The 14,269-nt window shown below is 41.2% G+C and overlaps 1 protein-coding gene across 3 annotated transcripts; it reads left to right on the top strand.

Annotated features, from left to right (window-relative positions):
• The first annotated feature begins 1,414 nt into the window (after nucleotides 1-1,414).
• mdm4 (MDM4 regulator of p53) lies at nucleotides 1,415-9,372 on the top strand. 3 transcript variants are annotated; one of them, XM_072382467.1, is made up of 11 exons: nucleotides 1,415-1,564; nucleotides 2,055-2,148; nucleotides 2,244-2,318; nucleotides 2,651-2,784; nucleotides 2,916-2,965; nucleotides 3,446-3,510; nucleotides 4,579-4,675; nucleotides 4,761-4,921; nucleotides 5,919-6,101; nucleotides 6,755-6,823; nucleotides 6,904-9,372. In XM_072382467.1, exons 2-11 carry the CDS (start codon nucleotides 2,077-2,079, stop codon nucleotides 7,471-7,473), a joined length of 1,476 nt encoding a protein of 491 aa, XP_072238568.1. In that variant the 5' UTR covers nucleotides 1,415-1,564; nucleotides 2,055-2,076; the 3' UTR covers nucleotides 7,474-9,372. The 3 variants fall into 3 exon arrangements, with proteins under 3 accessions (XP_072238568.1, XP_072238567.1, XP_072238569.1); XM_072382466.1 differs by having other exon boundaries at nucleotides 1,416-1,564; nucleotides 5,904-6,101; XM_072382468.1 differs by lacking the exons at nucleotides 1,415-1,564; nucleotides 2,055-2,148; nucleotides 3,446-3,510 and having other exon boundaries at nucleotides 5,904-6,101.
• Nucleotides 9,373-14,269: the final 4,897 nt, after the last annotated feature.

The following is a 14,269-nucleotide window of genomic DNA, read 5'->3' as shown; positions in this document are numbered from 1 at the left end:
TTGGTTGGCTTAACCGGTAAAAGTACTTTATCATTGAAGTACTTCAATGCAGTAACTTGACATCATAAAAAAGGCAAGCTCAATAGAGCTGTTTAAGACTGCTGTGAGGAGGATTCTTAAACATATTTTATGACACTGGTGTCAGCTTGGGCTGCATGATGCTGTGGTGGTTAGCACTGTTGCCTCACAAAAAGAAGGATCCTGGTCCGAATCTCAAATAGAGAACTTTTGTGTGGAGTTTGCATGTACACACGTGGGTTCTTCACAGGTACTCCGGCTTCCTCCCAAAAGCCCCAAAACATTCATTTCGGTTTAATTGGTGATTCTAAATGGAGCCTTTGAGAAAACATGAGGATGCATAGTTGTTTGTCTTTGTGCTGACCCTGTGATGGACTTGGGACCTATCTAGAGTGAATCCTGTCTTTCGCCCAATGACAGCTGGGATAGCCGGGATTGCCCCACCTTTTATAGTAAACACTACAGGTCCAGCTGTTTTAACAGGTGTTATTCGATGCCACCAAATACAGTGATGTACTAGGACACCAGTTTAGAACAGATTCAAATCCAAAGAAAAAACAAAACAAAACATACTCTTAAAGTGCTTGCCCTGTCAGCAGTTTTAGGAATTTCAAGTTGTAACTTAAGACCAGTGTTTCTCTCCACTTTATCGTTATTTCTCCTCATTTCTGTAAACTGTAGAAAGACTAGCAAAGTTATCATCCGCAGAACAGGACATGGTAGTTTAGTTTTGTTTTGATGTTTTTGTTATGACTGGGACACATAAATCCTTTCATCGGGTCTTTATCTTTGTTTGTTTTTGCCCATAATGAAAAAAAGACATCTTTGAATCCTTGAAAAGTATTCTTTTCATGTGGCAAAGTTAAGACAAAAATATATATACAGTGGCAGAACTGTCTAGCCAGCTACTCTTTCCTCTAACACACTCAGTTTGAGTAAGTGGTCAGCCTGGGCTACAAATAAACAAGTCATAAAGCACACAGGGCAACACCTTGCTTGCCAGGCTTGCCAAGGTTAGCATCGGGGACCAGCAGTTTCTCCACCATTCTCTGCAACTTTCTTAGTAACACACAAAAACTGGCCAAAGCAGAGTAAACTATATTTCATGAAACACAAAACATCATTCAGCAGGACAAAATTGAGACACATTTTAAATCTGAAGATAAACCCACAAAATCCCAACTGAAAGCCAAGGTATAGGAATACTCCAGGATTTCAAGTGATTAAAACAAAGGTAAAAAAAAAGGAAGTATGGGACTTGGACTCAATATGGCTATATCTAACCTGCAAAATATTTTCATACTTCCTGAAGCTCGTGATGCTGCTGCAAGTGCACAAGTTGAACAGTAGGGGTCGCCACATTCCACCTATGTATCCGGAAGTTGAGAAGCCATATTGATCATTTGAATTTTAAGTTCAACTAGCTGTTACTCCTATGTTAGCGTTAGCCATTGTTGAAAAAACATTTTTATAAGTTATAGTGGTTACAAGGTACGGTCTTGCTGTTAAGGCAACAGTGCGTGTGGAAAAATGAAGCAGCAGTGAGGTAATACCAGCTCCTTAAATTAGAATACTGTTGAGTATTTAGCTAGCTACGTACCTAGCTAACGTTAGCTTCGTCGTTACGTTAGCGTGCACGTTTGCTAGTAATGACTAGAGATACGCCACTAGCTAAAGTTATCTCAGGATGTGACACCTTAACAGTCTGTCAAACACTTATACGCAAGTGTGTGCTTCGGTTCCAGTGTTGGGTTTCTAAAGCGGCCTTTTCTATGATGTTGGTTTAAAACGATAAACGTGGCTTTCAATAGAAAATATAGGTCGGAGTGGTGAAACGACTCTCTTCAAACAGATGTCTCGTGGCATGGTTCCTCAAACAAATTAGGCTGGCAAGTTTTATCATTTAAGCGTTGGCGTTTTTTTATGATCAAATATGTATTATTCACCGTGACGAAGCCAAGAAATAGAGGGTTGGCCTATGTTGTAAGAGGGAAATTGAAGCCTGGATTATAGTGCATGTTACTTCTGTTTTCCAGATTTCGTTTTTTTTTGTTTACTATGAGCTCCCTGTCAGCCCAGCCACCGGCTTCAAGCTCTTCATGCAGGACACTACCTGGAGAGGGTAATCAGGTACAATAAAAAAACAAGAGGAGAATACACACACATATATATAAATAAAATAGATAGTTTAACTTTTACTGAGTGGTATGTTGTTGCCTGCTCAGGTACAACCAAAGGCCCCTCTCCTGCAGATTCTGCGTGTAGCTGGAGCCCAGGAGGATGTCTTCACACTCAAAGAGGTGAACTGTCTGATAAATGGTCAAGTGTGTTTTTCTTTCAAAAGAAAGGTTGCAAATCCTTGTGCATGGTTTTCAAGTCTCTGCTAAACCATGTGCACGGATTCTAAACCATTGGGCAGATGTTTCTTATCCATGTCCTGGCTCAAAGATTTCTAATATATATGTGTATTGAACTAATGGTAAGATTCTACAGTGCAGTGACTGTTGTGCACTTGCACAGAAGTTGTGTGTCTTGGTAACTGAGAAAATTGGCATAGAGAGAAATAGTTGCAAGTCAAGTTCAGCTCCACCTTGCAGTGGAAAAAATGCCTTCTATCGTTTTGTTTGTATAGGTGATGCACTACTTGGGCCAGTACATCATGGGGAAGCAACTGTATGACAAACAGAGGCAGCACATTGTTCACTGCCAGGACGATCCTTTGGGAGAACTGCTGGAAGTTGAGAGCTTCTCCGTTAAAAACCCAAGGTATCCACTCACACCTTACATAGGCCTGCTCATAAACATCAGTGCAAAGATACATATATGTATGAGGTGAGCTTAGGTTAAATAGGTTAAAAAAATAATAATAATCATTCTAAACTATTCTCATTTTGCAGCCCAGTGTATGAAATGCTCAAGAAATACCTGGTTGTTCTTGGTTGTGCTGGTAAGTGCTTCCTTCGTTAATTCGTTTAAATTCTGTCTACATTTAAAAAGAGAAATTGTGATTTTTTTTTAATTTTATTTCTTTTAATCGGGCAAAATAATCGAAGGATGTGCGGTATATCAATGTATTTTATATCAGCATTACATTGCACATTTGTGATGCATTGAAAATGAGTTGCTTTTTTTGACGTGGTTTCATTTACACCTTGCTGTAGGGCTTTGAAGAGAAGATTTGTAGGAATACTCCGCCTATAATTCTTGTTCATATTGTACGTCACCTTTCCTTTAACACACATTGTGAGCGATTGTTTAAATTTTGGCATCATCTGGGGATGCAGAGATTTCCATAGTCCACGAAGAGCACAATTTTAAAGCTTGTTCTTCAAATCCACTAATGAGGGCCTCGGTAAGATAGTGTCTAATACTATAATTAAAAGGGGGGCTGTCTTTTGTCTGTTACTGTGTCTTGTCTGAAATGCAGACGCTGCAGAGAATCTTTCTGTGGGCCGTGAATGTGTTGAGGGCGGAGTGGAGGATCGTGGTCAGGTAAAACCGAAGCATGGTGCTCAGAAGAAACAGAGACCCTCCTCTTTTCTCACCTCGCTACACACAACAGTCGTGGACATAAGTTTGCAGGCTAACTGCTAAAATAAGGATGCTGTATTAATTTTTTATTTAAAAAAAAAAAAAAGGATCATGTGGCCTGGAACAGCCCAGTTTACTCTGAATTGAACAAAAGTAAGACGAGATCCTATCAGCTTGTGTGTACTGAGGAGGGTGAGGTAAGGGCTGCTGTCTTCGTTGGTGTACATTTGTACAGAGTGGCACCGTCTCTGTACAACCCCATCCTTGGTTTGGTCTGGTGGTCTTTACAGCACCGTTTTGAGCCACCAGCTCCACCCAGTGGATGGGGGGGCAGAGTCACTGTCTCTGTCTGTCTCAGAGTTCTCTTCTCTGCTCCGAACTGGAGGATCTCAGCTCCTGATCAGCCACGGGCCTTATAACCCTAAACCTCCTCTCCCATCCCTATGTTTCTATAAATCTTTCTTACCATTCCCTCCAAAATCCACTTTTCTTTTGCTGTTGTGTTTCTTTAGAAGGTGGTACCTGAACATGCTTATTTCCTTCACATTTTTTTAGGCCAGTATACATAAATCTTCCACTGATAAGTAAGAAATAATTTTTTCTTTTACTCTATAATCGTACCATCTTTCATGTTTTTGATGTGGATGCCATATTTGATTTCTTTTCCTGCTCCGAGGGATTAGAAGATATATTAAAATAAACATTAAATCCCACAAATTCAGACTAGCGGTGGTTAGAGATGTAATGACCATTGATCAATCTTTTTTTTAAAATTAATTTTCATTTTTGTTTCTTTCTTTCCACCTGCACTTTCTATGTCACAGTTTTGGTGCTAAAAAGTATCCCTTTTTTGTACTCCAACCTGTACTTCTGCTACCCTAAACCTACTGGCCAGTACATCGTTTCCCAGCCCTTTGCTTTCCTTTACTATCTCCTCATATCCAGAGGCCATCTTGAAAAGGAGCTGCGAGTCCTTCAAGGAATCAGTCATGGTTCTGTATCTAATTTTCTTCCTTCATTCCTCTGTAGATGTGTGGAGGTGTGGTCAAAGCAGGAGTGGTAGCCAGCGGTGATGGGCCTCTCCTGCAGACACCCTCCCAGAGACGACCCCGGGAGCCAGACGATGGTGAGCAGTCTGTAACATACTTGGTTGCGTGCTCAAAGCAGACATCTTACAAACGGATGGAAATAATTGTTCAAAAACTCTGCAGAGTCTTTAGAAGGCCTACCACGCTCAGCCTGCAAACGCCCCAAACTGGATGTTACACTGGATGAATGGGATCTCTCTGGCCTGCCCTGGTGGTTTCTGGGTAATCTTCGTAATAACTACAGCCGCAGGAGCAACGGTTCCACTGACATCCACACAAACCAAGTAAGAGAACTCAGCGTTTGTCAGTGAATCTTCAGGGAAACCAAAAAATATTCATATGAAACAAAAGCTGAGGCCCAGCAAATGCATTTGGTTAACATTGTTATTATTGTTATTCTCAAGGCCAGGACACACTGATGGCAGCTGTCCATCCAATGGCGCTCTACAGCGTCCCACCTCACAATACATCTCGACATTGTTCTGTTTCTGTTGCAGCTCCTGGAAAAAAACAAAAAAAGAAACGCATTTTCAGTCCATCTCCTGCATGCGTGTACATCATGGCTTCCATAGCAGCTCTTCTTCTCTGCTGTTTAAGCAGCACGGTCTCATATCGTTAGTACTTGTAAAATAAATGGGGACATATTGATTGTTGAAGTTGTGAAATAACCTGAGCTCTATGACCCATAATCCCGTCATAAAAGAAACGTATTTCCTGGTGAAGTATTGCTCTGCAAATTACAAATACTCAACCAGCTGTTTATGGTCTGATCTGGCAACCGATAAACTCCCATGACTGACTGGCATGGTCCCAGATTTGATATGATCTACCAGCTATTTCCCAAAATCGAAAGTAATTGCTGAAATGTTCTTCATTTTGCTCTTGTGGCCGTTCACCACAGTTGTTCCTTCTTTCTTTTCTCTGTGTTAGTTGTCATAACCTTAAACCTTGTTAATGGTTTCGACAACTACTTCTTCTGCTGAATTACGTTTACCAGCATCTTGGCGTGTGCCGCCACCCCTTGTGTGATTCAAAATATTGTTTCAGATTTAATTTTGCAAGTGAACAGAAACTGACTGTTCATGACTCTACTGTTTTTTAGTTTTTTCTAAAAACTGCTGGCATTGAATTCAAAATCTCTGTTTCAGTGCTTGACTTTGTCTTTGTCTGTTTTCATTGATATCTCACACAGTACGGACTCTTTTATTTTATATGTTTGTAGAAGTTGGGGCCAAATGGTGGGTGGTAGTCTGACTGAATTGTCAGCTGTCTCTTGCACAGGAGGAGGACACGGCCATAGTATCGGACACCACAGATGACCTCTGGTTCCTGACGGAGGGTGAGAGTGAACAGGTGAGCGTGGAGATGAAAGAAGCAGCACTGGAAGAAGGCAGCAGAGGAGAAGGAGAATGTTCTCTTGAAGACGATTTTGGAGGAGGGAAGGACGAGAAGGCAGATCGAGAGGTAAGTTCTTGTTTAGGATTTTATCATCAATGTGTCCTTGTGGCTTTATCCCCACCTGAAATCACATGTGATAGTACTGTTGATTTCAAATGATGGGTTTGTGATCCAGCAAAGAGATTATCTGAGTTCTCTTCATAGATATAGTTCAACATGTGATGAATTGTCCATACAACTGCTCCAATCCAGTGTCTGTCAGTTCCAAAGCTAAAGGCCCCATTTGCACATTTCTGCATCCTGTTTTCACACAGAATTGATTCTTAAAAGCTCTGTCTGGCGGTGCCTCCGTTGCCCACCAGGTAGTGTGTCTTACTTTTGGAGGTAAAGCATTTTTTGCTGCATCCGACCCAGGAGGAAGTCTGTGGTCATTTGCTGAATATCCCACTCTCTGGCTGATGATAAGTCTCTCACTCTCACTGTCTGTGTTAACTGACTATCAAGAATAGCCACCCCCACCCCCCATAAAAAGTCCTGACCAAAAGTGAGTTATATCCCTCTGACCCCTGTTGAGTATGACTGTCTGGATTGTTAGTATTTAAGCTTTTAGAGCTCTTACCAGATAGTACAAAATCAATACATAACCAACCCTCTCATCAGTCCACTGCTATCAAGTTTGAGATAACACAGTTACTGAGTTATCTTCTATATTTGTTTAGATGCAGGAAGAGCCGGATGAAGACTCCCAGTGTCTGAGTGATGACACTGATACAGAGATCTCCACACAGGTATCAATGTGCATCTTAGTCTATTGTAGTTGTTGATTAAAACTACAAGGACTTCACTTTGTGTCCGCATTGTCCCTCAGGATGCATGGCAGTGCACGGAGTGCAGGAAATATAACATACCTCTCCAGAGGTACTGTGTTCGCTGCTGGGCTCTTCGAAAAAACTGGTACAAAGATGTCCCTCGACTTGCTCATTCCCTGTCTGTCCCCGACATCCCAGCATGCAGCTCTCTCACCACGCATGATGAAGAAGATGACAGTGACACAGGCATCGATGTCCCAGACTGCAGCAGGACCGTTTCTGATCCCGTCATCCTGCCCTCCCACTCCACAGCTTCCCGACCACTGCCCACGATGGCGATGGGTAAAGGCAAGGGGCCGCGGCCTTCTAGTTTTAGGAAGGACGAGCAACTCTCAGAGGGGGACAGTCAGGAAAATCTGGGCATGGAAGTTGAAGATGTTCGGCCCGAAGCACTGTTGGAGCCTTGTAAGCTCTGCCGAGTGCGACCACGCAATGGAAATATAATACACGGACGCACAGCTCACCTGCTTACATGTTTCCCGTGTGCAAGGAGGCTACATAAGTTCCAGGCCCCTTGTCCAGGTTGTGGAAAAATAATTCAAAAAGTTATTAAGATCTTTATCCTTTAAAAAGCACACAGCCTTCTGAGGACTGAAACAAAAATAAGAAATACAAAAAAATATATATAACACATACTTAAACACTTAACAGTGCAAACTGCATGCTCATAGAAGTCTCACACGAGATACTTACAAACCCTGAAAACCTACAAAAGTATACACGAAGTATAGCACTTGGTGAAGCTTGCTCTTTGTTCCTAGGTTGAATTTTGCCTCACAAAGCCTTTTTAAATATTGTTGGGTAAAACCTCGGGCAAGAGTTGCTCATGCCAAATGTTTGCAGTGCCGCCACAATTTAAATAAGGGACAAAGCAGAAGTATTTATTTATTTATTAAAAGTTCACACGGGAGTGCACATCTGGTGCGAGCTCTTATTCAATCTCATGAAGGCTTGTGTTTGGGTTTTTTTGTTTATCTTTTATAGGTTCTATGCATTTTTGTATTTGTTGTTGCATTACATTTGTGACAAAGGCAGCGTTGAAAGTCTTGTTTCTTCCCCGGGTTTTTTCTCCAATCACTTGGACAGACATTAAGAACTTTAGTGTGGGTTTGTAAATACAAGACAGTTCCTCTAAGCTGATTTTTTTTTTTTTGGTTTTTGTTTGTTTTTAAAACACTTTTTGTACCTTCTTATGGGTTTTGGTTCAGAGTTATGAAGGCAAGACTGAAGCGAGTTGTTAAAAAAAGAGTCTTAAGCCCTTTGTTTTCCGCAGCTATAGATTTATGAAAGCCTCCTTCCACATGCTTACTTTTAAAAAGAAAATGTATTCTTCCAGCGTAAGTGAATGTATTGTAAAATACACAAGTCCTGTATCTCTTAACTAGTATTTCGACACAGAGAATTGAACTCATCGTGCTTAGGAATGTGCAACGCAGAAAATGTGTTAACCACAGTTCTTCTCTCGGTGGCGATTTGATGTGTGTGCGTGTGCGTGTGTGTGTGTTCAATATTTACAATTGCCAAACCCACGATGACAGCTATGCCTGCAGTAAGTTATCTTATAACTGTTGGTCCATGTTAAAATACTGTCTTTCAGAGTTTAATTTACATCCCAAACTTTTGGATAAATGAACGCTTTATGTATGTTTAGTATTTAATTTATTTATGATTCAGTTTTAATTGTGTCCACCTTCAGTGACGCAGAAAAAGGTGCACTTGTATTCAATTCCTAATGTGACATTTAATGTACAGAACTATATGATGGGAAACAAGCTGGGTTACTAAATGTACAGTACCTCAAGTGAAAGTGACAGCAAAGTACTTACGGGGAGTTTGGTTTAAGCGTTACACTGCCATGTTATGACTTTGACCTTAAATTTGTACATATTAGATTTTATTTGAATGGTTTGCATTGTCTGAAGGTTGAATTGTACCACAGAGAAGTTATTTCTTTTGAGTGAGCAGCTGGACCATCCACAAGCGAATACAGTTCACTCTGTAGTTCTCACATGAACGGTGCTCAGTGACGTGAGGCATGTAAAGTCTTGGCTGTGCGCGTTGTAGGGGAAGCCTTAGAGTTGTGGGATCCGCAGTTCACTTGCGCTTTATCTTTTTGCCAGCAGGTGGAGAGAATTTCTGTCTTATAGCTGTTGCCTACAGCACCAGTAATGACTTGTAATACATGTTTAGAGCATGCACAGGTTTCAGAGTTCTATTAGACAATGTAAAGTCTCTAAAAGAATAGCAAAGCTTGTATTTATCAGTGTGCATTATGAGAAGCAAACATCGTAACAGAAACAACCTCATGTAAATGGCATATGATATATTAGTGATACTGGTTCATATTAACAGCTGTAATTGTGGCAATTACTGATATTAATATTATAATGTGCTCGAACATGGTACAAGTTTGTTTTTTTTGTATTCGTTACAGATTCAATATATGTGGTTTTGTTGAGCAATAAAGATTTGGAAAGTTTTTTTTTTTTTTGTGTTCATTTGCTCCTTAGAAGGTCAGTTGATATACAGTATCCCATGCTAAAGTGTGTGTGTTTTGCTGAAGAATAAGTTATTGTATGACAGGCCAGCTGTCATATGTCTTCCCCTCCTCGACTGAGCTCCAGCACCTGCGACTCTCCTCTGCTTACTCACTGTTCCTCTGCTGCTTGCTTGTCTTCAGCTTATTTCTATCCCCGTTCTTGAGAAATGGGGCAGACACGTCGTCCTCCGCTGTGTTCGCAGCTGGAATGACACTGCTATCTAGCTGGTTTATAAATAAGCAGCTACTAAAGCCCATGGTGTTATTTAGGTACTGATTACTCAGAGTATTTTCCCTATACCCATTAGAGTTTGTGGAAAGCCCCCCTGTTGAGCTGTCCTCTGCCACCACACAAGGGTTCAGTAAAGGAGACCCACATACAAATGGTGACAGAATGGCTTGTATTTAAAGTTAACAGGTTGTTTTGTTTCACACGGGTCCTTTAGTACAGCTCGAATACTTCTTGTGCATTAACAGGGAGTTTTCTTTTAAATACTAAATGGTTGAAGTGAAACTAAATAACACGTTCTCTAGGAATTAATCTTCCTTGTTGGGTTTCCAGATGGGTGAAAGTTTGTTTTGTAACATGCTGAGAAATGTTTGAAGCTTCCAAACTTATCAGCTGTAGTGGAAGATATTTTCTTCCATTTGAGAAACTAAATCTGAGGAATTTGCCTTTTGTTTGATTAAAACAGCTGATTATGAGGCCTATGAAGTCCTAACAACACAGTCAGATTGATCAAATTAATTACTTCCATTATCTAAATTATGGAAAATGACTAAATGAGTAATGATTTTATTGGCAATTTTTTTTTTATTTGAGGTGAAATTAACTCCAGATGTTTTTTTTTCTTTTTTCATTCATCCCTTGGTGGAAGTATGGGGTCTTGTATAAATACTTCATATGTAGTAGTACTGTAAAGTATCATGAAGTGGAAACCGTCTCAAATCCCAGTTTTCTTTATTTAACGTGCTAGAATTCCAATGAAAGTAATTACATCACAACCATTTGAAACACTGCATAAAATAGTTAGGCGACGCTGTTTGCCTTGTGTCAGATGTTTTTAACAGACTAAAAAAGCTTCACCTCACTCTGCAGCTAATTCAGTGAGGGCACGCTGATTGGTCTGTGGCATCTAGTGCGTCACAACGTGAAGATGAAGAATGGTATGACACCCCTGGCGACATGGCATCTAGACCTTGGCAGCTCTAGAATGGCACAGCCCAGGGAGTGGTAGGGGAGCTGCATGTTTCCATGGTGACAGTCTCTCCTTCTCAACATCCCAGAATAACTTAACACATTCTGTCTTTATCCTCCTTGATATACAGTAAGTAGTACTTCCTAGAGGGAAAACACTCTTTACCTCGAACAAATCTTTGTTCTAATGAATTTAAATCTCATTTATGAATATATAAGGCGTGTGCAGATGTCACTCTCTTCCTGTATCCATCATCTGCATGCCTTCATGATAGTGAGCCTCAGTCTGTTTACTTTCCATTGCTTTCTTCAGGTTGTTTCAGGTTGTATCTGTAACTCTATCTGCATGGCCAGGACCTTCTCTTTCTCACCTTCATTTAGACACACACACGCACACATTCCCCTCTGTTGTGTCCGAGTATTTGGTCGCTCCAGAAACCAGGCCGCTAAATTTGTCCCGTCGCTGACATGAGAGAAGGTCACTGGAGCCAGAGAAAAACAAAGAGAGGAATACGGAAGGCGGCATAGACAAGGAAGGTTTGAAATTAAGAGTATGAATTGGTTGGAAAAGGAAAGACAGATGTGTCAGATACAGATTTATATAAAAAAAAGAAGAAATATAGCAAAGCTTATGTTTCATTTACACCTCTAGCAGGAAGCCTGATTTAGAAGGTGATGCTGAAAGGCTTGTCATAGTTTCCACTTAGCCATCCACACAGATCTGTGCAGGCGTATACAGGTGAATCATACTTCCTAAAGAAAACATACTCATTGTGGTTTATATTTGGCCAAGTCGAGGTGTAAAATGCCTTTAAATTAACAGGGTGGATTGTATTAGGGATCAGTCAGATACCTTTCGGATTAATTGGAGTAAAACTGGCAGTCTCAAAGAGATGGATTCTCTTTTTGTTCCAGCCTATTAGTATCATACTGCCTGTGGCATTGTTGGAATATAAAGTATGAGATGTAAATAATCTGGTTGTTTGTAGCAAGTTATTTACAGTGAATAACTTTAGAGGTACCATGTGCTGCAAAGTATGCTGGTGGGAAGTGGGTTATGTTCGGGGGTATGAGGATGCATGCGTGTTTGTCTGTGTGTACTGGAGCCTCACAGTGAGTGGGATGCCAGTGAAGGGAAGGGCAGCGGATGGTTCAGGGGCTCAGTCCATTCCTGTGATTTAACATGACACCACTTGCACTAAGACAGCGACAGCTGCACATGCACATGCCGGCCATTCTGTTTGTTGTAGGGGATTACTCTGCGATAAAAGCCCCAGTGAGCAGCAGCGTGGCTGCGCTGCAGAACTACTGTTCCCCCCCCCTGACTTTAGAGAGCTTTCTCCAGGCCTCCAGAGCCCTGTGAAAACACAGGTGGGGCACTTCATTCTGAATGGGAATGAATGGGAGTATTCTCCTGATGATAAGCCAGACTGTAGTAGAGTCACATCACCTTTAGACATCAGTCAAATAGTTCAGCTCTGCAGCTTATGTAAGATTCATTACTGAACAGAAATAGCGGGGTACAGATGTGTAGTAATCTAATCTGACCGCTTCCATACATTTTTCCTCAGAGTATTTGGTTGATTTGCTTTTGTTGTGTTGTGTAGACTCCTTTGTCACCCTTTACTACTGGTGTTGTGTAACCGATTATTAGTGAAGGATATGCAGTTATCTGTCTCAGAAACATCAGACTTGGGCATCTTTTGCTGTCACTATGGTGACCAAAAGCGCTCAACAAGCAAACTATATTGTTGCATGAACCCAGAGTTCAGGCATAACAGTGCTTTTTGAGAGCAGCCCAGAAACACTTCCTGCAGAGGCCAAAAATTAGACTTAATATTTTTCATATGGATTCTTATATTCCTGCTTCTTCTTCTTTTTTTTAAAACATCCACATCCCTCCTCACTCCAGCTGTAATTGTCCAAATCTTCAGCTCAAACCTTTATTCCCTGTTGGAGAACCAACAGGTTTAAAAAAATGTTAAACTAAATATGTCGTTTGGGTACCATATTAATGACAAAAAGTCATAATTCTCAATAACCGCTGCAGACAGATGAAAAGTTGAAGGAAAACCAACACAAATAGTCTCGGTGAGGTGTTGGGTTAAAACAGCCGTTCTTTCAAGTTATGTCCCTTCATTTGTTGCTTTGATAATGATGGTGGATGGTGCCGAGCGACATGTTCGCTGAGAGAGAGAAAAAAACAGTCTACAGCACTTCATTTGGGTTGAGGACAAAGACATCCCGGAAGGGATCAGTCCCATCAGGGAATGCCACACAACTCAGGTTTTTCTTTTAATATGTCACCCCTCTGTAGCAAAACTAAAGACCACTTAAGCTGCCGAACACATCCGCTGAACATCCCAAAAAATATGAAACAGTGTAAAACTGAATAAAGCTGACATCTGTCAGCGTTTACAAGTGAAAATGATTCGTATATCTATTATTAGAACACACCGAATGGATGTCCTGCTTCATCCATCCTTAATAAACACTTTACTGTTATTATGTTACTCTCCTCTTACATATCTGAGATATCCTGACTGCACTCAGATGACAGTTCTCCAGGTCAGCGATGATCTTGAGGCTAACCTGGGGTGAGGAGCACTCACACTTCCCTCCTCATCCCCTGAAGCTCAGCTGTCCCACAATGTGCTGCTGCTCGTCACCGAGGAGAAGTGGAACAGTGTTGCCAGTGACAGGGCAATCCCTGCTAGCGCACTCACAAACGCACAAGCACGCATTGGGACCTGTACACACTATTAAGTATTTTTTTCGTCTAACTAATTTCGGTTTTATGGAGTTAAACTTCACAAATCTCCCGGAATGAAGTGTTCCTTGAATAAAATGTGATAATAGTCATTAAAATGACTTTTATGCCATGGGGGATCAAAGATAAAACCACTTAAGTTATAAAAGTAGATGTCACCTCAATAAAAAAAAGATCTGATGTGTTTGTGTATGTGTTCGTCTGTTTTGCTGAGTGCAGGATGAACCATTAGAGAATAGAATATAAAAACAGTAAATAAACACTCAATTTTCACTGGTGTACTGCATCTCAAGTGCTCACTTCAAAATGCTGAGAGGAGACTTCTTTTAAACCAGTGTATGCCTGACGCTACAAACACGCACGCACACAGACACCAACACAAATTCTCTGGTTCTGCTGACAATGGGTTAAGATGACAGAGGGTTATGAGTGACTCTGACACACTGCAGACCCCCTCCCTGCTGTACCCCTGAGTCCAACACAGGCGTCTTTGTACTCACTCCACCATCAGTGTGTATCCATCACAGACTAACCTGACAGCCGAGTGCAACCCTGTGCCAAGTTCCAACTGCACATCTGTTTCAACCCCAAAGCCGAGCCCAAACCTCGAGACTAGACAGCAAACATCCAAACAGGCCCACACCAAGCTGAAAGGCTTCTGCCATCTACTGAGACACACAGTTTCACTTACTTTTTTTTTTCTTTTTCTTACTACAGTGTAACACAAGAAAATTAAATGATGACTCTGGTTCCTCCAATCTGTGCCAGAAGCACCATGAACCAGCATGACCCCGGAGGTGGTACACTTCACTTACATGCAGCCATTGCTGCCGTTCCTTCTCTGGTGAAATGTCAAAA

Source organism: Leuresthes tenuis, unplaced genomic scaffold (genome assembly GCF_036924035.1).
Source record: "Leuresthes tenuis unplaced genomic scaffold, fLeuTen1.0.hap1 SCAF_3, whole genome shotgun sequence".
NCBI lineage: Eukaryota > Metazoa > Chordata > Actinopteri > Atheriniformes > Atherinopsidae > Leuresthes > Leuresthes tenuis.
The sequence above is the reverse complement of the archived record's forward strand: the minus strand, read 5'-3'. Positions and strand labels throughout refer to the sequence as shown.